Source organism: Delphinapterus leucas, chromosome 14, assembly GCF_059928025.1.
Source record: "Delphinapterus leucas isolate spDelLeu-1000000601 "Yukka" chromosome 14, BTC_Dleu_Yukka2, whole genome shotgun sequence".
NCBI lineage: Eukaryota > Metazoa > Chordata > Mammalia > Artiodactyla > Monodontidae > Delphinapterus > Delphinapterus leucas.
In genome coordinates this window covers 40329074-40355280 of record NC_143142.1, presented here as the reverse complement: position 1 = coordinate 40355280, position 26207 = coordinate 40329074, and the positions used below count along the sequence as shown (strand labels likewise).

Here is a 26207-nt window from a genome sequence, read left to right as displayed (position 1 = left end):
TCTGACAAAAACCCAGGAGCTAGAGAAATAGAACAATCATTACAGCACAACTAAGTGGAAAGAGCAAGAGACCAGAGTGTTCATTCACCACACACACACACATCCTCTCTAGGAGCCAGGCACTGGTCAAGGCATTTGAGATAAACAGTGATCCAGAGAGACAAAGTCCCTGCCTTGTGGAGCCTCTGTTCTCCTTGTAATGTGGAGAGATAGACAAGGAGCAAATCAGGAAGACACCTAATGCCGTGTGTCCAATGAGGATGAGTCTCTGGGCAGACACGAGGTGGGTGGTAATAAAGGGGACAGGGTGGGCATGGTGGGAGCTGGTGGTGGTCAGCTACCCACAACCACCAGCCATTCATCTGGCCCTTGTTACTGTCTTGTACAATTACCTTTTCATGCATTTACACTGCTAACTTCATAATTAGATTATAAGTTCATTTTGGGACACAAGCTTTTTCTAGTTCTCTTGGCATCCCCCCAGAAGGCCTTTTCCATAACAGGCTACAAATCTCTGATTACACACCAATAATGGAATAGCGTAGTAATGTTTTCAGCACCTCCACACAAATGGACAGCAACCCCCTTGGAAAATGAGTTATGTAACCAAACAGAATAATGCACCAGCTGCAGGATTTCCTTGGTCTCTCAACAGTTAGGCACATGATTCTGACAAAAATTTGTGATGGAAAGTGCTTTATACTGAATTTACAACCAAGACAAGATTCTGTCTAAATAGGAAAATCCCTGACCAAGCACCATGTGCTTAGTTAGCACTTAGCTGTATCCATGTTACATTACTTAAGGCTGACAGGGAAGGCACTGTCCTCTTTTTATAGACGAGGACACAGGCTCAGAAAGCTCTGCCAGCCAGGAATTGGAAGAGCCCATGTGAGCTGAGCTACACTATGGTACCCTTTAAAACTGCAGAGAAGGAATTTACGAAAGATAGCAGTACACTTAAAAGAAATATGTTTATGTTAAAGGCACGATCAAAGAATTTTAAACAGGGAAAACGATAATGCAAAGAATTAACTCAGAAAAACAAAGACTACAGAAATAGAGAAAAACGAGTCTACAAAGAGTCACACTACTCAAAATAAGACAGCAATTCAAGATAAACAGATAAACCTGGAAAACAGATGGAGAGGATTCATGTCCATACAGACTTTTATGAGAGAAACAAATCGAGGCCATAATCAGGAAAGTGACTTTGAAAAGTTTTCCTAGAACTGAATGACGTTCTCTGTGAAGGAAGTCAAATGGGCAAGCTGGTATGTGGGTTTTTCCAAAGAGGAATTAAAGACAAATTGTAAACAGCAGAAATAATGCCAGGTAGTTACAGTTCTGAAGGTTCAAAATCCATGACAAATTTTTTAGAAAAGCTTTGAGAAAATTCTTTCCTTTTAAAAAGTGTACAATTCAGTGGCTTTTAGTATATTCACAGAACCATGCAATTTGTAAGCTGGAAGAAATCTTAAAAATCATGTAGCCTAATTTTTCTCAAGTGTGCTCTACAGAACGCTTCTAAGTCTCACAGGCTACAGTATGAAAAAGAATTTTCCTGGCCAATTAACTTGGGTAAACACAGCATACTTGCAGACTCTATCTCCCTCGTGATGCAAAACTAAAGTCTCCGAGAAGCCCCAGGATATCCTGATTTCAATGCCATGGAACCTCTTTTCCTGGAACATGTACTAACTAGTCCATCAAATCAGTGCTCCCGGTAAGATGTTTCAGAAAAACACTGATTTATACCAACCCCCCTGATTTTCCAAACAAAGAACCAGAGCCAGAGAAGACTGGCTTAACTGAGGAGTCACTGCTCTTCCAAACTGACGTGTGAGTGACCATGTGGAAGTAGAGAGGGTTTTCACTCTTCACGAAACAGCCAACACCAAATCTTCAGGCTTTTAGTCCAGTGCTCATTCTACAATGCTACGCGCCCAAACCTGAAGGTCTGAAGCAGTATGACAACAAACTCCCACAGCTAACAAGTCCTCTATAAGAAGCCACAGAGAAATGAGGACTCGTACACAAAACAAAGAAACGCACAGATTTAGGAAACCAATGTGCCCACACATTGAGAGTCCAAAATCATAAAGACAGAAAAGTTCAATATGATACTATGAGAAAATAGAGAATTTCACACATGAGCTCTGGACAGGGGTAGGTAAAAGTAGGGAACACTATTTCCTAAAACTAGCTCTGTGCCACCCGGCAATGGGAGTTTGCTGTACACTTATTGTCCTCAGAAGAGTGAGGAACGAAGACATGAAAGAAACACTGCCTGCGTGGATATGTGAACCCATGTTCAAAATGGCAGACAAGTAAAATACAGTGATCACCTTTCCAATCAAGCATTAAGGAAAAATCTACCCCTGAATAAGCAAGCAGAAACGGAAACAAACAAGAACAATAAACACAACCCTGAGAGCAAAGGAAAACAACATGTGTGCTTCATATACACAATTAAATATGAACAAGAAAGTCCTCTATGAGAAGGGAGGTTGGGATTGAGAAAATCAAATCATCTGTTGCTGCTGGGGTCACCCCTACGCCACCCACATCTCTCCACCAAATGCTCCAGCCCCAATGAGCTTGTATCTCCCCATTATCTGGCCTTTTCTTGTATCTGGGCTTGAGTGCAAGCTCATCCCCCATGCTCTCACCTCTCACCTGCAAACTCCTACAGACTCTTCAAGAGCCAACCCAAATACCCCCATCCTGGGTCATCTTTTCCAGCTGCGAGGGTTGCACCATGGGTGAGCCACACCATGCTTTCCCTTCCCATAGGCCTGTTTTTATGTTTCTCGAAGCCTGGCCACATCTGCATCTGCTTACATGCCTGCCTGCCACGTGGTCCTGGATCTCCCCCGGGGCATGAGCTCTGTCCCTGTGGCTGCTAACGCATCAGCCCCAGCAGCAGCCCCAGCAGGGCTGTAGTCATGTCATTACACCGACAAGGACCCACGCTCAGAGCCCCAGGACAGCGCGTGCCTCCCAGATTAGCACCTCCCTAAATCTCAACAGGGAAACTACGCCCAAGGTACAAACCAGGGGCCCACCTCAACAAGGAGGGAAGTGAGGCTTAAAGAGATTAAGCGTCTCGTCCAAGGTCACTCAGTCAAAGTAGAGGAGCCAGGACTCAGCCTGGGCAGTTGGCCTCCAGAGCTGAGCCCTTAGTCATGATCTGTATCTTATTATATCACAATATCACAGCCCCCCAAACACTCTCAGTTAACCAATGAAATGCAAGCTGAATTTCAAGGAATACAATCGAATCCCTAAACAAGAATACTAATACTTCACTATTCTAATAAGACAAATACGATAAAGCATTAAGAAAATGAACTATAAAACAAGCTAAATTAAGAAAAACTAGAAAGAAAATGGAAGTAGAAAATGCATTGATAAAAAAATCAAATCTCTCTCTATAAAAGCCCATATGATAATCTAAAGCCCAATCATAAAATTAAGAAAACACAAATTTATAAAAATACCACAAATAATAAAAATACCACATGTCTGGAAATAGTCATCATATGTTTAAAAATAAGTGGAAACAAGAAAAAGTAAAATATAAAACTAAGATGAATATAACTGTAAGTAGATGTCTTAAGATTCTTGAAGAAATAAGATAAATTATTAAAGAATTTCAAAAGGGTACTTAACAATGACTAACCAAAAAATACATTCAAATGTTTAATTACCTTAAGTGACTTGCTTCTCCAAAATGTAGAAAAAAATTCCATTAATCAACTCATTTTTTAAAAAATATCAGGTTTATTTCTAAAGCCCAAGAATAAGCTCTCCTGAATATTTATATTTATACTAATATTTAAATGTGTTATTTGCTAGTAAGTTACATATATGGTTTTTTGCACATATATAATATTACATTTAGAATGTATATATATATGTAACTTATCAGCAAATAAAAGCTAAAAAGAGAACTGGGTTGAGAGAGAAGGCCTGAATTCTAGTTCCTCCTTAATCCAAAATAACTATGTACACATGCACATACTTATTTTATCGGAACCCACGTTTACTATATATATGACAGGACAGATGCAGGTAAAAAAAATTATAAAGTAATGAGAGAAAGAGTGACATGACTAAATGAAGAGATATTCTCAGAAATGAATAAGAAATATTATAAATATCAATTAAAATTTCCCTATAGTATACAGAACCCGACAAACTGAAAGCTGAGTATATGTGAGAAACAAGTGGGTAAAAATACTAAATAATATATATTTTTAAAGGCAACAGTGATGTATTTATTATATTTAAAACATAAAACTACAATTGTCAAAACCATGTAATATTCGTTTTAAAACATCTATAAAAGGTATAAAATAAAGATATTTCAAAAACAGATTGCATCTATCTTAAGGATTTAGTTCAATAACAGGAAGAGAAATACCCTTAAATTAATGTTACTATTCTTGAATCCAACAGGTATCAGAATTAAACCATACCCATCTCCACACGCAAAGAGGTATGAGAATATAAGACTTCTTAAAACATCATTTTACAATCTGAACAAAATAGTCTATGTGTCCCAGTTTGAGAAGATAAATTTTATTTCTGAAAAAAATGAAATCTACAGTACTTTCTATCACAGGGAAATACTGGGAAATCATAGGGAAACAACTGTTAAATATCCCAATATCCCAACAATGGGAAATATCAAATTAGTAACACAATGGAAATCTAAATAGTTTCCATACCAGTTATTTACAAAAACTATGTTAAAACATGCAAACATCAGATCTGTAAGCAAAAGTGCCTGAAGTCTAATATGTGTATATTAAAGATCACAAAACAACTTGAAACAAAACAGCTTAGAATTTAATTATTGCTGGGTTATTTTTATGAAGTTGCTTAACATCTTACAATAAAGTATTATGTATGTGTTTTAAAAAGAGAGGCCCCGCCTTGTCACCTGTAGCATGCAGAAGGACATGCTGTGACAACCCGGTTACTCACACGTGATTCAGCATTAATGTCACTGAGTAGCGGAATCGGTTTAGCAGTATTACTGTCAAGGACACCTAACAATAGATCATGCATTTAACCCCTACCCTTAGGACCAGGGTTAACGTAGGCAAGGGAAAACTCATCCTCTTATGCACATTTAGTGAGCTTAGGGATATAAATCAACGTTAACCTTCTACTTGCTTTTCAACCCAACAACTTGTAAAGATAGAGTTAAAAGAAGAGCAAATGTATTTAACCTATTAGCAATTTGGGTTATCATCTCATTTCAGTGAACAGGGTCATTAAACCACACGGTATGGATTTATCCCAATGGAAAGTGAAGACAAATATATCCTCCACCTCTCCTACACCATATTAAGCCAATCTCTTATTTTGTGTCCTTCTGAGAATAAATGGTAACCCTATTTTTCCTGGTGCCTGAAGTAATAAAGAGAACCACATAGGTCGGAAGAGAAAACTACAATTAACAGAACTTCAGGGAATTGTTTCTCTTCCTGCATTGCCTTTTTCCTGATCCTATAAATAACAACATTACCTCATGCTGGCAAATCATGCTGTTCAGATACAAGAGGCAGGCTTGCTCGTCAACAGATGCAGAGAAACGCTGCCACCCAACAGCTCTGATTAGTCAATATGCCCCCGAGATGGGTGCATGGGCACAGGCCTCCCTGGGTTTGGCATTTCTGTGCTGGCCCCTCCTCTCCATGACCCCCGCAGGCCTCCTGCCTCTTGTCTCTGTCTGATAAACTAATCACCAAGGGGATCAACCTTCACCTTTCTGTCCCTGCCACAATCATGAACTAAGGAGCTAAAAAGCAACACAGACCTTCTGCTTACTGTGGGGAGCACCAATGAAAAATGTAATTTCATCAGTAAAAGTCCAGAGAGAAAGGACTACAGCCTGAAATGATGAGTGGGAGGAAGATCCAGAGCCAGAACACACGCACACTGGGGTCAAGGCGTAAGGGCCTTTCACACAGAACCGTGCAGGTAACAGAAACTAAGGAGATGGCTGGGACTTCCCTGGTGGCGCAGCGGTTAAGAATCCGCCGGCCAATGCAGGGGACAGGGTTCGAGCCCTGGTCCGGGAAGATCCCACATGCTGCGGAGCAACTAAGCCCATGCACCACAACTACTGAGCCTGCGAGCCACAACTACTGAACGCCCGCACGCCTAGAGCCCGTGCTCCGCAACAAGAGAAGCCACCGCAATGAGAAGCCCGCGCACCAAAACAAAGAGTAGCCCCTGCTCACCGCAACTAAAGCCCGTGCCCAGCAATGAAGACCCAACGCAGCCAAAAATAAAAATAAATTTATTTTTTAAAAAATCACCTCAAAAAAAAAAAAAAGAAAGAAAGTAAGGAGATGGAACACCAGGGTGACAAAGTAAAGGTCAACCATCAAAGCCATGCCTGCAGACATTATTCATGGGGAAAAGAAACCACATCCTATCACACACCCTGCTCAGAAGCAAGGACCGGGGGGGGGGGGGGGGGGGGGTGGGGGGGGGTGGGGGGGGGGGGTGGGGTGGGGGTGGGGGGGCTGGGGAGTACAAACCAGAGCAGACTGTGCAGTGAGAAAGTGGCATTTATCAGAGAGAACCAACAAGGCAGCTTTGAATACGAGAAAGATGGTATGAAAAGGCCACACACACACCCACCCCCACACACACACACGGTAAAGTTCACTAGGACTCCCTCAGTGTGGCCTCAAGGCCTTGTGCACACTCCCACTTGGTCCTCGTGAAGCAGGGCTTGTCTCTGCTGTAACTGAGGGGCTGTTATAGCACAGGGTCCACCAGGCTGAGCTCACAGAGCACAGGGGCTCAGCCTTCTCACCTCGCCACTCCAGCAATGAGCACAGACCTCATCGATATCCAGGTTCTTTTTACTTCCTGTAAATTTATTTAATTCCTTTCTTTAGAGTCACACTTCTTTAGCCAGCCCATCAGAATTTCAATATCTGATTCGGTACCCTCCTTAGTAGGCCATCCTCTTACACCAAATGTCAAGACATTCTTGCACCATCTTCGTCTGCATCGGTAGCAGAAACAGGTTTAGGTGCCACCAAGAAAAGGAGACAGTCCTTGATAACCAGCTTCCTCTCTTAAAGAGACGCCACCACTCACACTGATCAATGGACTTCCGGCCAACAGACTCATCTGTTCATTTGACAAACACACACTGAGGGCCAGGTCTTGTGCCGGGCCCACTTCTGCTCCTGAGAAGCAAATGTGTGGTTTTTTGATGCCACCATGCAGGATATTCAGAAAGTATGGGTGCAAGCTAGGAAGACAGTCTCAAAATAAGAGTTCCCAAAGTGCATAAAGTAACTTCATTAGAATATGTCCATCAACTGTCATTGTTGATCAATTGTCATTCAAATATTTGAGCGTTTAGAGACAGATAAGTAGACTAATATTAAAAATTAGTTTTATAACTAGTCACACCATACAAAGTATGTATACGAAACTATGTATACACACAAAACCAAGCATGTGTATCTGTATATTGTATACTAAATAGACTGTTAAAGCGGGAGGAGAGGGGAGTTGTGCAAATCTGTATTGTTTAGAGAAAAAAGAGGAGAGAATTAAAGTTTATTAAAACGTAGACTTGTCCCTAATACCTTTAAATAATCAAGAAAAATACTCATTAATCACTTGTACGTTAATAGACCACCACTACCACCACTACTGTAGGTTTAATGGGATGGAAATAAACATAAAATTCAAAATTATAATTATCAATTCATATTTTAAAATGGAGGTTGCTATATAACCCTTGGGTCAACTTCCTAACATCTGTGTGCATTATGGAAATTCAGGGGAAAGTAAGCATGGGTACGGTACAGTAGCTATAGCCCCTCTAGCTACACACACGCATCTTACCCATCACAAGCCTAGCTCTACTGACAACTCTCAACACCAAAACAAGTTCTTTCTCCTAAAAAGAGAGCAAATTTGGTAACACTACTTCCCAGGCTTAAGCACTCCGTAAGAATAACAACAACCATCACACTCACTACTTGGATAGCGTTTATCACATGCTAAGTACCGTGTGAACCCATTTATTCCTCACAGCAACATGCTAAGTCACATGGGAAAAGTCAACAGAGACAGGACAGGTAAGGAGGGTAAGACAAGAGGGTGGAGAGGGCCAAAGGTGGGGGTACTTCAGACACGCAGTGGGGAGAAGCAAAGGTGATTAAAGAAAGAAAACTCTTCCTGCAGTCTGGCCAAGACTCCCGAAGAGCAGAGAAGCTTGGCGTCCTGAGATGCACAAGGACCCCGTGTACCACCGATGGCACAGAACTTCACTGTTATGTCAAGTCAGGCCACAACACCGGGGAATAATGAAGACACGGCCACAAGGGTTATGCAAGTGGCAGGACAGGGGTGGACGTGTTAAAGACCACCCTCCCCTACGGATTCCAAACTGTCCCAAACAATGAAGGGCAAAGTATGTAAAAAGCTGTTGATGACACTGAAAGAGAAAGTGGGCACCTGCACATGATTCGAAAATAACAAGGAAAGTGAACACTAACCAGCCCGTGTTGAGCTAGTCACCCTGTATGAGGGCAAGTTTACATGAAAGCAGCTGTGCAAATAACTTCTTCAGTGACTCAGAATCTAAAAAGTTAAGTCCGTGTCATATGATGCACCTGTCAAAATTATAGCCCCAGACCATGTTCCCTGGAGCCTGTCCATAAAAAGATCTCAAGGCGCCCTCTCTCTAACCTAAATGCTCACTGAGAAGAAAAAAGGTTTTCTGTAAACAAATTCGTCAACTAAGCCCTGTGTGTTTTCATAAACTGAGTTGGGAGCTTAGAGGCCTTACAAAAAGCCTCTGAAGACCCATGTCACAGCCTCTCTGAGCAATTCTTCATCAGCAAATGAAGGATGCCACCATCTGATACCTTCCTACATGCTCACCTGGGAAGATTAATGAAATGCCACTGTCCAGGCACCGTAATATCTCAAGTTAGCCCTAAAATTCTGTTATCCTCTAAGACTTTGGGAGGAGCCAAACAGAAACAACTGTCACACTTCACTTGACCCTCAGGCCACAGCTCACCCATCAAGAGCAGTTAACAGGTCTTTCAGTCTTTTTTTCTTAAAACCAAGTATCAGTTGGGTAAGCAAGCTGCTCCATGACAAAGGAGTTCTAACAACCACCACCGGCACTCAGATTCCAAGGATCTACCATGAAAGAGACTGAACGTCTGCTGAGAGCTATCATGGTCACTATGTACCTCCCCAAACCGTGCTTATAAGAATCCTCTGATGGTGCTGTGGCTTCCTCATTTCTAGAATCATCCCAACGACAATGAATGACCCCTCACTGTTAGCATTCACTCCGTCCCTAATAGGGATGACTTGTGGACAAACTAAAATCACGCCAAATTGAGTTTTTGGAGAACAAGTAAGTTTTTAATTTTGCTAAAAGTTAAGCATTTAAAAAAAATTTGTTTGTTTATTTATTTGGCTGCACTAGGTCTTAGTTGTGGCCTGCAGGATCTTTAGTTGCAGCATGCGGACTTCTTAGTTGTGGCATGCATGTGGGATCTAGTTCCTAGACCAGGGATCGAATCTGGGCCCCCTGCATTGGGAGCGTGGAGGCTTAGCCACTGGACCATTAGGGAAGTCCCAGCATTTTTGTTTTAAAATAAAAAATTAATGAAAATGGGAAGCATAATGAAATATAAATCCTGACTTTTACATTTCTATTTAACGGTTTCAAAACCCAATTTAGAGCATTCATTGATCAAGGGAGTGAGGAGAGAGACGTCTAGTACATGCCTGAAGCTCTGGCCTCACTGCTGTGTTGTACACAACTGTAAACGTCAGGCTCTCACCCCCACTAGGCAAACCTCCTTTGAACACTAAACCTAGTGTCTTCGAGTTCAGAGTTATTCAGAATGTCAATTGCTTAAAGGAAAGGCATTACACATCTAAGAAAGCATTTACCCTGCACCCAACTTTCATTTCAGAAAAGGTCACTCAAGTGAGAAGGCTGAGCCAATTAAAATGTTCCTTTTACGGGGTTATTTCCTCCTGCACAAACCCAAGGGAGTAGAGAAACCTGAATAGCTTGAACATGCTTCCCTACGTGCAGGACCGTAACCCTGAGCTTGAAAGAAAAACACACTAACAGCAGACTGGATTGCACAGGAGACTGACCTACGTTTTTAAGAGAGCAAGAGAAAAAAAGAGCAATGTCACTGAAGGTACGTGAGCCTGAATGCAAAGAAAAGCAGTCTCAAAGTAATGAAAAGAAAAATGACTTGGACATGGGTTTAAATCAGTCAGATCCTGGAGAGCTTTCTGTGCTGTGTTTCAGTTGTAAATTATTAGTACAATCTTTAAAATACAATTTCCATAAATAAAGGTAAGGCGTCCTCGGATTTAAGAAGGCACTTCATGAAGGAAAGAAATTATTGGGGAAGTAATATACTCTCCACTGCCAACAAAAAATTAGTGAACGCGTCACCTCCTGTGCTCATGAAAGCATTCCTAGGCAAAAATCTTCCAAAGCACTTGTGGGTTTTTTCGACGGGTGTGCTGAGAACGCCTGGTTAACTGAGGGCAGAGGCTATTAAACCTCACATTGCTGCACTACTAGCTACTGGTGAGCCTGTGGGTGGCAGACCTCAGAACAGTCACCTCCTTTCATATGCATGATTAATTTCTTACAAAATTTTCGTTTTTCTTCAGATCCTCATGCCCTCAAGTAAGCAGACAAAAAAAAGAAATGCAAAGAGAAGCAGAACCCCCTCAAAGGCCAGGGCGTACTGTTTCTCTGAAATGAGACAGCCTGGCCTCACTTGCTGGGTGACCTCGGAGGTCACGTGAAGCCCGCTAAGATCCCTGTTTATCTTTCCTGTAAGATGCAAGGGGATGATTTTCTATCTCTGTCGCAGGCTTGTTCTGAGGATCAAATGGGATGGTGTGTGTGAAACCTCTGGCACAGGACCTAGACACATGCATGAAAAAGTAATACCGGCTACTACTATTTCAAAGCCTTTGCTGTCCTTGACATTTCGGGCAATAACTTGTGTATAAATCAACTGTCAGCCAGGATGAACATTTGGAAACAGATTATTAGTAATTCCAGAGACGGAAAAACAACGTATCTCATGTTCTTTAACTAAGACGCTCCCAAGGGCTCCTGTGCCTTCAGCTCAGGGTGCAGCATCTCGTCTCATCAGCGCCAAGGGACCCCGGCCCTGCTTCGCCCACAGCTGCAGAACAGAAGGTAACTGACTAACACCCCGGGTTCCTGGAAGAGGCTCCCACAGCAAAGATGCAACACAAGGCACAAAAACAAGATGTTACTCGGCCCTATGACATTCGGGCTCCTTGTGATACTACCCCCCACCCAAGTAAGAATTATAGATTCGATCAACAGAAGGCTTCATTTTTAAAAAGATGGGGAATGCACAGTACCTCTAATCGTTGTATGCGTCCCTTGAAAAACATAAAGAGGGAAGAATTTGGATAAGCAGCTTCTTTTTTAAGAAGAATTTCCTTCGCTTCATCCAGGCCTGCTTTGTTATCACTGCCATCCAGGGCAAAAAACGGGCGGACTACAGTATGATACCAGAGCAGCGCTAATCTAAAGGAAGAGGGAGAGAAACCGTGAGTGACAATGACTTTTCTTAGTGTTTCCACTCTTTAAAAAAAATCAGTGTGTGCTCTTCCAATACACACCCCTTCCAAAAAGCTCACTAGGCAGTCTCTGAAGAAGTAAAATCAGTATCGCCCCCCATCTTAGTTTTATCAGTATTTGGAAAGCCACAACTTTAGAGCACAACATATAAATCAGCATACTCCCATCGGGTAAGAGAATAAGGTCACAGAAGCAAGTAGCTCTTCTGAGGCTTCTAGATGGATTGCTGACGGTATCATTTATGTAAATCTCTGAATTCTACACCTTACTCGTCAACGTGTAAATTAGAAACAGTAATTGGTTACCATGGATTTACTATCCCCTTAAAATTACTCTTTGCATTACTTTTTACAAAAGGAAAATGTTTTCGCTAGTGTTCACAAAAGTTAGAGTGTAAGCCTCAGACTGAATTTAAATATAGGAACCACAGGCAAAATTGTACAAAATTGGGTTAAAATAAGTGAAAGGACTGGATGAAGGGCCCTTTCTCTAGCCACTGAGGCTGTTCAATTTGAAAACCAAACAAATAAGTAAGTTACTTAAAATTCTCCCACTTCAAACGTGTCCCTTTCAAAAAAAAAAAAAAGCCACATTAAACTAAGTAACAAAATAGATTCCCTGGGATCGGCTTTAACCAACCGACAAAAATGTTTAACCAACACAATATTTTTATGTAAATGTATGCTTCCAGCATGTGCATAAATTTGGTCCTCTTCTGGAGATCAGACTAATTTACATTATTATTGAATTCATTCCTTTCTCAGAAAATATTATTAAAAAAGACAAATTATCATAAGTTACAAATCTGTTAAGTCAAATTAATAAAGGACCATTGTGTAATATAATGAGTTTGTGGAGGCATGAATATTTTTGCAATAAAAAATGAATGACCTTTTTTTTTTTTTTTTATGAATGACCTTTTTAATAGCTACCAGCTGATTAAGAGTTAACATCCAAATTCCTCAATACTGACATAAGCAGAAATACAGCACACTAAGGTTCTCTGTGGTACCAAAATCTTTGGAAAAATTCTGATAAGTGGTGTAATATCAAAGGACATCCAGTATTTGATAAAATTATTCTAACTGCAAATGGTAGTAGATATTTACCAGACTGGAAAAAAATCACATCATTTTTAACTGATGAGGAAATGGGTGAATCCTTGCTCTGGATGGTTATAATGGCTTCTTCACACTTTTTGGTTTAAATAATTATCATTTAAGTTTAGTCTGAACAACAATAACTCAATTTAGTTGAAACACCACAAACTCTCCAAGCCACATATAAGAGACCAATGGACCAACCAGAATCATCAAGGAAAATTACCCAACATGAGGATATAAGAATAGAAATTTCAGAATCACAGAAGAGTCATGAAATGTATATCCCCTTAAGTCCAAAAATCAGGATTATCAATCTCAGTGACTGGTCAGGGTCACAAAAACTTTATAAATCATGATCATTCTGCATGTTTAAAATACAGGACTCAACAAAAAAAAATTTTTTTAATTTAAAAAGAAAAGAAAGAAAATGGTCAAGACGGACTTTCCACAAAAATAAATAAGTGAATAAATAAAATAAAATACAGGACTCATGAGACTTAAGAACAGTGCTCTGGTCTCTAAAGTCAACTTATAAACACCACCAAAAACACGGTCCTTGGCATTGCACTAAAAAACAGAAAGGCACGGCAGCATGTCAACCAACCAAGCATTTTACCTGAAGTTTCCTATAAAGGTTTTGATTGTCGTTCACTTACTTTCAACACTATATTATCTACCAAAGCATTGCAATATAGCTACTCACGTAGCTAAAGGGGCCTTCATGTCCTTACTTTCGCTTGCATACATCAGTGAAGAAAGCCCCTGTAGGCGGTCTCCAGGAAAACCCAGCAGGTTGATGATTTTGAGCAGGTTTGGGGGCACCATGGATATGCAAAGGTGAAAAAGGCCATATCCAAAGCTCACAGCACCTTTCAGTCTGTTTAGAGACTCCTCAGACACCCCTTCAGCCACAATGTGATTATCATTTGCAGCGTCAGAAGTCAAGGGCTCTTCCGTTAGCTTCTTCTGATACAGCTCCTGGAGGGCATTGATGTCCAAATAGCATTTATTGTAAATCTTCCAGGCTTTCCTAAGGATCCACCCACCTTTTATATATGCTATAAAGAGAAGGGGAGAAAAGCATGAAAAAATAAGTATTCAAAATAATTTTCCTACATTAATAAAGATATTGAAGAATGACCTGAAAAAACAAAATTTTAAAAAACAATAAAAATTATTACCCATCATGAAACCTTCTGTTCTTCATATGGCTTAAATTCCTTATTTGTTGTCTGTTTCCCTTTACTAGTCTGGATGACCACTTGGCAAGAACCATGTATTATTTTGTTCATTGTATCGAGCCCCTCACGCTGAGGTGAGGGCATAGCATCTAATATCTGCTAAATGAATGAATGCAAGCATCATTTGAATCGGACTTTTTTCCCACGTATTCTGTGAAACCCTCTACCACATCCCTGAACTACCTGAACTATGGTGCTTTCCAGATAAAACTCTTAAATTTGCGTACCTTGTGTTTCATCCCTCCTCAAGAGCAACTTCTAAATCTAAATTTGCTGCTAAATTTATACCCAAGCACCAAGCATGGCGACTTGCCAAAAAATAAAACAAGCAAAACAAAACGATTAATATTTATCAGGTGAACAAATGTCCAGTTTATTAACAAAAAAGTCATTAGCGTTAAATACAAAAATGCAAAGAATCCCCAACGCACCTCTATTCAATGCCTATTAGTGGCTTAACCGCACCTAGCGAGGCTGGGGGGCTTTATCTGGTGTGTATGACAATGGAGCTCCCCCACTGCCCAGCCTAGAGAGCTCCAGGGAAGGAGGGTGGCAAAGCAGAAGCTATTCACACGTGAAAATCTGTTATTTTTAAAGCCACTTCCCTTTATTTCTGTTAGGCCAATTTTCTTAACATAGCCACCTTGAGAATGTGTGTCACAAAGGCAAAGGGAGAGATAAACCTGGGATTTACCCTGCTCCACGCCCCACTGGCCCCTCTCAGGTCTGAGTCCTGCCTCACCCTCTCCTGTGAACATCTTTCCCTTCTGATGAGGAAGGGAAGGGGGGGCGTCGATAGACCTGTGCTTGTCTGAGTGCATCACCACCACATATCTGGGGAAAAGGTCCTCCACAGGGAGTTTTCTGTAAAATAGTTCTCTAGTAACTATAGAGGAGAGCTTGTCCACTTGGCACCGTTACCAATAATGGTACTGATACTCTGACCTCAAAGCACAACAGAAGACAACAGGAACCGTGTACCAGGCTTCCAGGCCCTTTAGAACAGCAGGGAAAGAAGTGTTTTAATTTATTTTTGAATGACATAAAATATATAACATAAAATCTGATTTATAAAAGTCCAATCCCTGAATTGAAAGTGATCTAAGATTATATGGCATGTGCAGAAAAGAATTAACACAGCAGGTCTATTGCTCTCCTTTGAAAGGCCTGTTTACAATGTTGGCCCTTGGCTGGTATCTGGGAACTTGGATTTGGGAGGGGTCCCATCATTCCCAGAACCGGTAAGAGGGGCTCACTGTGCCTACAGTTTGTATGAACAATGTTTTATGTGGACACCTGCTTTCCTTCTGGAAGTTTGGGTATGCACCAGGCAGCGGGGTGCCTACATGGTCAGTCCCCAGTAAAAACTACAGATGCTGAGTCACTAACCAGCTTCCCCAGTTGGTTACATTTCACAGGTGTCGTTATAATTCACTGCCAGGAGGATCATGCGCATCCTATGTGGCTCTTCTGGGAGAGGACCCTGGGAAGCATGGGCCTGACTTTTCCTGGTCTTCGTCCCTGTGCCTCTTCCCTTTTCTAATTTTGCTTTGTATCCTTTCACTGCCACAAATCATAGCCATGAGTATGACTATCTTCTGAGTCCTCCTAATCACAGGTCTTGGGGACCCCTGATCCATTAACTCAAGCTACTATCTTAATTAAAGTATCAATTTTCTGGCAAACGATGACCGTATCTCCTATGGGATCACAATTCAAAACACAACCATCCCACAAGTTCTGGGTGATGAATGTCCTGTAGTCTAAGTGTGCTGCAAAGATTGCTACATGACAGGATGAAGAAGTAAAATAAACCAGTCTACAAAAGCTTTGCTGGGGGGGGAGGCGGTACTATGTGTATAATTTATTGTTATAAAAGTAATATATATCTGAAACAATTTATTTTTATTCAGTTCAATTTAACAAAAATATTTACTGTGCTAATATTACTTTTAGGCACTGTTCTAGGAGAATCAAAGAGAAATAAGACATAGATCCTGCCTTTAAGAGGCTCAGTGACTTTTTCCCTCCTAAATGGAAGTATTGTGGGAAAAAGAGAGGTTTGAGAAAACCTAACCTTGACACTTCTTTGTATGCTAGCAAAGTGTTTAGGTGAATCCAATACACCCACAGACAAGAAAGGTGACTCTCACTTATGATCCAAAAAGCCAAAGATTGAATAGAAAAACAGAAAAAGACCAAGAAAAAGGAAACTAAAATATATAGTCCTGAGAACACAAAAGCAATTGAATCTAACTGAAAAGAAATAATAATTGGCTACAGATAAAAAATGAAATAAAAAGAGGAAAAGTAAAATTGCAAAACCCTAAAAATGTCAATGAGCTACTAAGTTCCTATCACGTGCCTAGGACTGTGCTTGGCACCTGAGGGACACAAATGAACTATAAGACATACATCTCAGCCCTCCAAATGCCCAATAAAATTAGAAAATAAAAGTGAAAAAAATGTGTGTAACATAAGACTATATATGCATATGTTTATTTATATGGTCCACTGGGTCATACATAGAAAAACAAAAACAATGTTGAGATTATGAGTGAATTGCCCTTTTATTTCCTTTTTGACAGTCAATTGTTTTCTATGTAATAAGCACATACATAAATTTAAAAGTGCAAAAGAAGTATTGCAGGATTTCAGTAGAAAACTTTACTCCCTCCTGTCCCTAAGCCTAACTGGAAAATTAGAGGGAAAAACTTAACTCCATTTTATCCTGTATTTTCCAGGCTACTGTCACTTTATTGAGGACGCACTTAGGGAAATGCAGCATTCCAGGGGAGAGCAACAGGAATGTAAGTATGAAGGGACAGATGGAAAGCTGTTCAGAGGCAGAGTGAATCAGGGGACAAGCTGGGCCAAGGATGGGTGCAGGGATGATGCACCCAGTGGTATCCAGCTAAGGGAAGGACGCCTGCTCGGGAGAAGCAGGGGCTCCCTAAAATTGGAGTTAAAGGGACTAGTGTTAGGGAAACAAGCTGTAGTAATCCAGATCTCAGGTGAAGAGTTACAGAAAAGAATGGCAGCAATGGAAGCAAACATAAAAATCCATTAATGCAGACGGTTTCAAACTCAATTCACAAAAGGAAAAGAAAACCAACATGGTAAAAACCCATTTTTACAGAATAAAAATGAAATTAATTCAACATCTTTAATTTCTTGCCTAAGATAAGAGCTTAGATGTTAACATTTATTTTAAAAGCACATGTTCAAGTCTACAGTAACAAGCTTTAAAGCCCTGAACTTGAGCCAGGTAAATAGAACTCAAAGTTTTGACTAATCGAAGATTAGAAACTGAGATGTGTACAAAGTTAGGACCTAGAGAGAAACAGATTTTGTTTTTACCACTTTTTAAGTTCAACTCTGCACTGAAACAGGTCCCAGGACTCGCCCGACTCCATGTCCCAAATGCGGTGACCGAAACATCTGAGCTCAGCCAGACTGCGATGGGAGAAGCAGAGGCTGCGTGAGGACCGGGTGGAGAAGCTGCGCTCCGGGCCCACAGCAACGCGGCCCCAGTGGGAGGGACACTTAGTCAGCTGATGCCCAGCAACGCGGTCAGGAGCAGCCTCTGCCCAACAAGCAGAGAAAACAGTTGAACACTGGGCCCCTCAATCTGCACAGGCTCTCATAGGCTCCTCTGAAACATCAGACATAAAACATTCAACCACCGTGACTGCGTCCCCAGAGGACAGCACAGAGAGCAGAAAACCACAGACCGTCCGCCCTCCCCTGTCAGGGGCAGCCTCAACCAGCCAGAGATGCAGGAGAGATGGGAAACCCTGTCCCCATAACGGGGGTGGGAGTCCTCCCCTAGAAAGGGCAAGAGTTGTCTGGAAAATGAAAATATCAAGTTACACTAAATGGATCCTGGAATAAATTTTGTAAATTTTTTTTTTTTTTTTTTTTTTTTAGCAGGGATTGTGTCTGGTGAGAGGCCCTACCATAGCATTCTGTCTGTTTGCTTGTCCTGGATGAGGCTGGTTAGTCCTATAATGGAAGGGAAGCTCAGCCTTGGCTTCCTTGTGACCCACATAACAGACTTCAGAAGAAAAAAAAAAGATGATTTAGTTTTCACTAGTCAGCCCATCTCCTCATTATTACTTCTATCCCCAGTCAACAGACTTCTGATAGACTCACTTCTCCAATCCCAACTATTCTTGGGGCTTCCTAGGGCTCAGTATCATGCATCTCATTCCTGAACGACATCACCCTTCCTCCATCCCTCTCTTTAATTCACATTTAGGTACCCACCATGTGTTAGGCAAAGGCAGCATATCAGGTGCCAGAGACACAGAGAAGACAACGGACTTCCATTCTCTATAACCCTGCTCAGGTTCAGGATTAGGGATCCTTGACCTTCCCAGCAGAGTTGAGGAACTGCTCATTCCTTGTGCAACCTCTCTAACTTACATGTCTAATGTCTACTGGTGAAAGTATCACTCTGAATGAGAACTTATTTAGTCCTCTTTCTCCCCCACTAAACTCTCAGTAGCCTCAGGGCAAGAGCTACATCTCATTCATCTCTAGACCATTAGCATCTATCACCTTCCAGAATCTGACACATAGTAAATGCTCAATAAATGTGGAGAAAAATAAAAAGATAGCAGGTAGACGCAGTCCCTGCCCTCAAGAAGTTTCCCATCTGTTACTGTGGGCAGGCATGTAAATACAGATGTGTACAGTCGTGTGACTGCTCTAACTGGCTATGCACAGGGTCCAAGCAGAGTAACAGAGGCCGTATGATGAAGTCAGTGAGGAAGGAGAACGTGAAGGGAGTAGACCCAGGCTGCACCTGGGGAGGCACAAGAGAAAGACAAAAGGGGTTCCAAACCGAGAGGGCAGCGCACACCAAGGCCCGAGGCAGCAGGGCCTCAGAGACCTGCAGTCAGCCCTGCCGAGCTAGAGGTGGTGGCGGCGAGGTAGGGGGCAGGTTCTTCCATGCCACCCGAGGAAGGAATCTGCACTATTCCTTGTAGGCGATGTTGCAGAACAGCTAAGTGTCTGAAGCACAGGTGTAACAAGGTTTAGAAAGAGCGCTCCAGGGGCATCGTAGAGAATGCGGCCTGGAGAAGCATCCGGGCCAACAGGAGGCTGTTCTACTCTCCTGGGGGCTCATTCCACAGGACGGAAGGCGCACGTGTGCACGGGGGCTGAGGGACAAGGCCCCGAGAGCCTCGGGTTTCTGGGCCATTGGGAGGCTGGTGGTTCATGTGACCAAATGAAGGTGAAGGGAAAACTGTGAGTGCTAGGAATTCAGATATGAAATAAGAAGCCCACAGCTCAGGTCCTGGTTCTGTCATCACTGTGTAAACCTGCTCAACCTCAAACAAATCATCCAGCGTCAATGGCTTCACCTGTGAAACAAGGAAAACCCAATCTCATTTGAGGAAAACTTACTGAGCGTATGTTATTGCCAAGAATAGTAAGACATGGGGCCGATCTTCAAGCCCAAAGGAAATACAGGAAACACAAACAAGGTGCCAAAAGCCATCAAGTCGGTTTAAAAATAAATACTTTTTGTTACTAAAGTAATTCACATGTGCTCACTGCAAAAAACAACAACAAAGGCTTTTGGATAATAGAGTAAATTAAAAAGTAGTACAAGAGGGACTTCCCTGGTGGTCCAGTGGTAAAGAACCTGCCTTCCAATGCAGGGGACATGGTTTCGATCCCTGGTCCGGGAACTAAGATCCCACGTCCGGGAACTAAGATCCCACATGCCGCGGGGCAACTAAGACCTCATGCCCCAACTACTGAGCTCACGCACCTCAACAAGAGCCCGTGCACCACAACTACTGAGCCCACCCACCCTGGAGCCTGCACACCACAACTAGAGAAGAGAAGAGGAACAAAAAACCCGCACGCCACAACTAGAGAGAAGCCCACGCATCACAACGAAGAGCCCAAGCGTCACAGTGAAAGACCCCGCATGCCTCAACCAAAAAGATCCCGTGTGCCGCAACTAAGACCCAACGCAGCCAAAAATAAATAAAATAAATAATAAATAAATCTTTTAAAAAAATAGTATAGGAAAATAGAGAGAGAGGATGAGGTAATTCACTATAAAGAAATTCAAATGAGACAAAATACAGGAGCTCTTTCGAAAGTCAGAAGGACTAACAAATTCACACAGACTCACTCTTACCTGGAGCTCAGGTGAGTGTGTACCCACACCCACTTCTGGGCCACCTAATCAAGGGGTGGGGGAGGACAACCTACAACAAACATCTCCAAGGAGGGGTTGTTCCAAAACAATTATCCATCAACAAAGTTAAGAAACGGATCCCAACAAAGAGTAAATTTTTCATAGTTTTATAACCTAGAGGGTTTCTGAAAGGCAAATGAAGCACATTTTTAGTTATGTCTGTTTGTTTGAGACAAATACTGAGCTGTTCATAAAGCAAATGACCATTACATGTGTTTATTAGAACCTGAGGTTTTCATGTCTGTCAATTTCCTTTCACTATCAATATTACATTCAATAAATTATACGGCATCAGGAAGAACCAAGAGTGCTGTTAAAAATCTATGATATGTAAAGCAACTATACTCCAATAAAAATTACTGAAGTAGGGCTTCCCTGGTGGTGCAGTGGTTGAGAGTCTGCCTGCCGATGCAGGGGACACGGGTTTGTGCCCCGGTCCGGGAGGATCCCGCATGCTGCGGAGCGGCTAGGCCCGTGAGCCATGGCCGCTGAGCCTGCGCGTCAGGAGCCTGTGCTCCGCGACGGGAGAGGCCACAACAGTGAGAGGCCCACGTACCGCAAAAAAAAAAAATTACTAAAGTAAACAAAACACAAAAAAATCTATGATAAACAGGATTAAATAGCTGATTAATATCAACTTTTTAGGAGAACAGGAAAAGGTCACGAAGGTAATTTGCGAAGGGAATACAGTTTATGGGTAAAATATAAAATTAAGTTCAGCTTCACTAAAACAACAACAAAAAGCAAAGCAAAGAACATGGGAATGTCCAAGAGAAATTGGTTAAATAAATTATGGCACATTCACATGATAAATTAATGCTTTTAAAATTATATTTTGAAACTCTGAGCTATAGGAAAAATATGTGAATTATAACCTAAAAGGGAAAAGTAGGATACAAAACACCACAGATTCAATTTTTTAAAGAAAGAGAAAGATAAAAACAGAACATTTGCAATAAAGAGTGATTTTCTCCAGGTAGTGAGATTAGAAATGACCTGCTTTTTCATTATTTTATATTTTCCAAATTTTCTAAAGCAATATTTAGTAATTTTACAATCAGAGTAATTTTACAAATAAATAGTACTAACTGATGATTCTGAATTTCATGAGGGCAGGGACCATGGCCTGGATTTGCTCATGGAACACAGTGCTTAGCATTGTATGTGCTCTATCATTATTTATTGAATGGACCCATGAATGAACATGTGAAGGACAGATTAATATAAAGTTTCCCCGATATCCTTTACCCTGATTCCCCAAACATTTTACTACATTTGATTTATCCTTTTCTCTCCACAGATATTTTCTTAATGGCTAAAATTAGGTCCTTAGAAAAGTCCTTGAGCCTCAGGAAAAAGTAGTCCAAGATCACAGAAAACACCAGAGCTCCTGTCTTGACCAAAGAGGTCCAGCTCTTCCCGCTACTCTTCCCACACACTACGTGAGTGTGGCACTCCAAATGGGGGATTTTACATCACTGTGTTATAGAAAATTCACATGAGCTTTGAGCCCTCAACCATATAAGTAAGATAGTCATTGGGAGAGTCCTGAGATGAGACTTAAAGAGAAAAAAAAATTGGATCAAAAGGAAAAGACCATAGTACAACCATAAAACACATTTTAAAAGAAGATAATTACAAAAAAAAAAAAAAGAGAAGATAATTACTAGGAAGCCCACATTTTGGAGGTCACAATAAAAGTTAATTCTACTTCTGACTTGAGCCGAAGAGAAGAAACAAAGAAACCTCAAATATGAGATGGAGACAGAGAGAGACAAGAAAGAAAAAAAAGGGGCAGGAAAATTGGCTGCCGGTAATCCAGAAAGAAAAGTGTATGTTATGACTTAGCAGAAACATACCCTTTTTCATCTCAGGTTTGGAAGAAAATGCTTTTCTCAGTGTGAATTTTAGTCAATTTCCTTTCTGAATTTTCACTCTTTCAAGTAAATCCTATCTACCAAAGAGGCAGGTTTCTGCCATCAGCATCAGAGACATAAAACCACATAAAAGGAAGAATTAGTGTCAAAGTGAATCTTACAGCGAGCTCTGAGAGCCTCAATTCCAGTCTATGCCACTCAAGATATTAAAGCTACAAAATCCTGGAAAACATCTGTCTTGGGCAAACTAAGTAAGAAATCAGTTTATATTCCTCATTAAGGGTTATTAAAATGTAAGTCACTCAAGTACCTTAGCAAGTCTTTAGTACGCACTCAGGCCTTCAATAACAATTTTCTGAGTAACTTAAACTGGTTATATTTCACTTTAAAGGGTTATTATCACAACTTGATTCCCACAAGAAAAAAAACCCATCAATCTATCAATCTAAGGCACTGGTAATATCTCTAAGTATGACAGACTATCTGGATACAAGAGGACGAAACAGATTTTGGAACTAAAACTTCTCTACTAAACACACATTAAGCACTTGTGGTTTCAATTTCTCAAGTAATAAATCAGGATCACGCCCCAAAGAGATGCCACATGTTTTCAAAGACTGAAATACGAGGTGTTCTCAATAAATAAATTAATTAATAAAAGGTATTACCAATTACGTCCACTGGATAGCAAAAGCCATTAAAAACAATGCTTCAGCATACCTGACAATTCTTGCTTTACAAACGAGAGCACAGCCAAGTAAACTTGACAGTCAGCTATGATTATCTGCCTCTGAAGCCGGTCAACCATAGAGGGGGTGGATTTTCGGACATCAACCTGTTTGGTGGGAAGAAAAGTACACACCAATAAATCACACCCAAAAACATTATTCCTTCCAAACAACTATTACTTTATTGTGCAAAATAATTTCACGCAGGGAGTGTGAAACAGCAGTTGCTGAAATCCAAGACCAAATTTACACTCTGAGCCTGGTAGTTCTATCCTCCCCCATTAAGTCCAGCTTTATTTTGTTAACAATACATTGATGAAGAGGCTTGTAACTCAAAGACAAATACTCTAAATTACAGACACTGAGTTCATGGGAAACATGAAAGTCCACACACAACTTCAGAGTTTTACCTTTTTGAAAACAACATAAGTTCTTACTTATCCAAAATAAAAAATCACTGAAGGTACAAAACGTTGCCCCAGGTAAACAACCCGAAAAGCCACTTTGCAGCCATCTGCCTTCAGGAAGGACCTATGGTATTAGGGTTCATTCCTTTGGTGCACACAACCGAGATGTGAGGGTTGGAAACTGATTTCATGTTAGTTAAGGAGAAAACACCCCGGAATTAAAAATTATCTTTGAATGAGTCACAAATTGAACTTGAAATTTAAGTCATAATCTCTAAAGTTGACTACCTGTATAAAATATGAAAAAGTAAAACCCAAAAACCCTACTTTTTAATAAGATTTTGGTTTTCATCGTAAAGAATGCTAAACGAAGAAAATTCACTCTGAAATGTAACAGTGCATTCTTAAACTTGAACAAAATAGGTTAGTTTTCATATGCTTTCACAGTGATATAAGAAATGACAGGATTTTTCCAAATATGACAAAAGTATACATAGTATACATGACAAAATGGCTGGCTTCTCTTTTTTCTAGATTAGCAGAATTCACCATGGTCACTGTTGTTCCTGATCTAGTTCCAGCACCCATTACCCTGTTTGCTTAAGCAAATGTCAATCTATTGATGCTTCTGTTTTCTCTGCTTGTAAGAACATCTACTCTGCAAGGCTGTTGGAAGGGCTAATGAGATACTGTATGTGAAAATGCTTTTTAAATTCAAGGACCCATTACAAATGTTGATTATTAACGTATGTGCTGGGCCTGGTACTAGATACTGAGCACAGACATGTAAATTAGCTTACAGTCTAATGAGGGGACGCTGACATCCATGTAATGCAGTAAATGCTCTGAAGGATGAAGTACAAGGAACTATGGGAACCTGTAGGAGACACACTAATAGGCTTGGGGGCTCAGACAAGAGTCTCTGGAGAAAATGACATCTAGGAAGAACTAAAGAATGGATATGAACCAGGTCAAGAGGCAGACGAATGTTCCAGGCAGAGGAGAAGTCAGTGACAAGTCAGCTACATTAAGGAGTTTGGATTTTAGTGCAATGGCAGTGGTAGGGGCCGGGGACACTGAAAATGAAATCAGCGATGTATAATTCACATCTTAGTGACTGTATTTTGGAGAAGAATTACAGAACAGTGAGACTGGAGGCAGAAACGCCAGTGAGGGTTTGTCTTCGGCAAGTGGAGATAGTGGCTGGCCCAGTGCATTGGCAGGGAAAGTAGATGAATTCAGGACGTATTTAACAAAGAGTCAGCAGGACTTGGTCACTGACTGATGTACAGTTTGGAGAAACGAGAAATCAAGGAGAACTGTGGCTCTTCTGGAGTGTCAGGAGACAGTACTCTGGGCCCATCAGTGGCTTCCTCATGGCTGACACCATAAGCAAGAGCAGAGGTGAAGCCACCTGGAGTGACATAAAGGAGCAAAAATGACAGGTGGCTTTTCCTGACTGTAACCGACAGACTGGTTTGTCAACTAAACAAGTGACACATGTGACTCCCCTGGGTGCTCCAGAAACATCAGAGGTAGGAGGATGCCTCTCAAAGTCTAGAACTTTTGCACTGAAAGGTGAAAGAAAAATCAGGAAAAGTGGATTATGATATCATTGTGACTTTATTTATAACCAAAGGCTGGGAAGCCCTGGGCTTTAAAAGGAGGTAACAGCTAAATTCCTGAATTATGCCAATGCAACGTATCTGAAATACATGTATGAAAACCTACAAAAGCCCTTGCAGCATGGTCCGCTGTGGAAGAAGATAATTTTAAGATACCAAAAGAATATGCACTGAAAAGCTCTAATGATTAAAGGGCGTTCTATTGCTTTAAGAAACACGCTTTACATAATCAAAAGCTGTAAGAAACATTTAGTGCTTTAGCCATGTTCTAAACACCAAAAACCAAGTAAATAAACAATGTTCTAAGTAAGCAGCACATAGTTCATAACTTAAAGACATAGTACTTACATTCTTCTTAATTTTATTCTTGATTGTTTCAATTACTCCAACCTCTTCACTTTCACACAGCTTTTCTGTGGTTTTTAAGTCATCACATGCCAACTGCATTTTTTCTTCCTCAAATGTCATCATGGCATTCTTCCAGGAAAGAATGAATCAGTAAGTGTCTGAAAATCTAGGCCAATTTATTACAACACAACTCCAAACTAGGGGGGAAAAACCATCTAAATGATTTATTGACAGTAAAAGAATCAGAATGTTACAGCATACCCTATTCATTAAAAAAAAACAAACTATAATCTCAATATGAAATAAGAACATACCTCTATTACACCAGCATGAAAAAATGTATGGTAACAAATGTCCTTGCAATTACTGTTCTACATTTTTTTTGTTATTAAACACAGTAACAAAAAAATTATATGATTTCTGACTGGTCCACTTAATTCAGTTTTTAGAACACAGCCTCACTGAAAGCACTTTCTACCCACGCATGGATCCCTGGGTTCATCAAGGACAGCACAAAACGCTAATGAAACATCAGCTAGTAGGTACTACTTTGAAAATTATCAATTATCAATCTTTTCAGGGACAGCAACTCCAATGGGCTCACTTTTAAGGAACTCATTTTTTATTGTCCCCAGTGAAAAATTCCACTGACAGCTTATTTCCAAGCACCTGATCCTGGTAGATTTTTTCAGGTCACATTTGACTGGTAGAAATGATCCCTTGCTTTGTGACCACCAAGAGGGGTGGGATAGGGAGGGTGGGAGGGAGGCACAAGAGGGAGGGGATATGGGGATATATGTATACGTATAGCTGATTCACTTCATTATACAGCAGAAACTAACACAACATTATAAAGCAATTATACTCCAATAAAGATGTTTAAAAAAAAAATCATCCCTTCTTTGCTGAAAACCTGCTACTTTCTCCCAGAAGAACTGAGGTTTCTGAGATGAACAGGCTACAAGGGCAGAGACAGGA

At 40.9% G+C, this 26207-nt stretch overlaps 1 protein-coding gene across 5 annotated transcripts in view; it reads right to left on the bottom strand.

The window, feature by feature from the left end:
- Positions 1 to 26207, bottom strand: part of TTC39C (tetratricopeptide repeat domain 39C) — a 100850-nt gene that overhangs the window by 25652 nt on the left and 48991 nt on the right. For all 5 annotated transcript variants that reach the window (XR_002646503.3, XR_016387607.1, XM_022586840.3 and 2 more), the window contains 4 exons: positions 25230 to 25358; positions 22842 to 22956; positions 13484 to 13838; positions 11455 to 11623 (listed from right to left, as the gene is read on the bottom strand). Coding sequence is in view for 3 of the 5 variants with exons in the window: in XM_022586840.3 (XP_022442548.1) it covers positions 11455 to 11623; positions 13484 to 13838; positions 22842 to 22956; positions 25230 to 25358 (768 nt within the window). In the remaining 2 variants the exon portion in view is untranslated. The remainder of the gene's footprint in view (positions 1 to 11454; positions 11624 to 13483; positions 13839 to 22841; positions 22957 to 25229; positions 25359 to 26207) is intronic.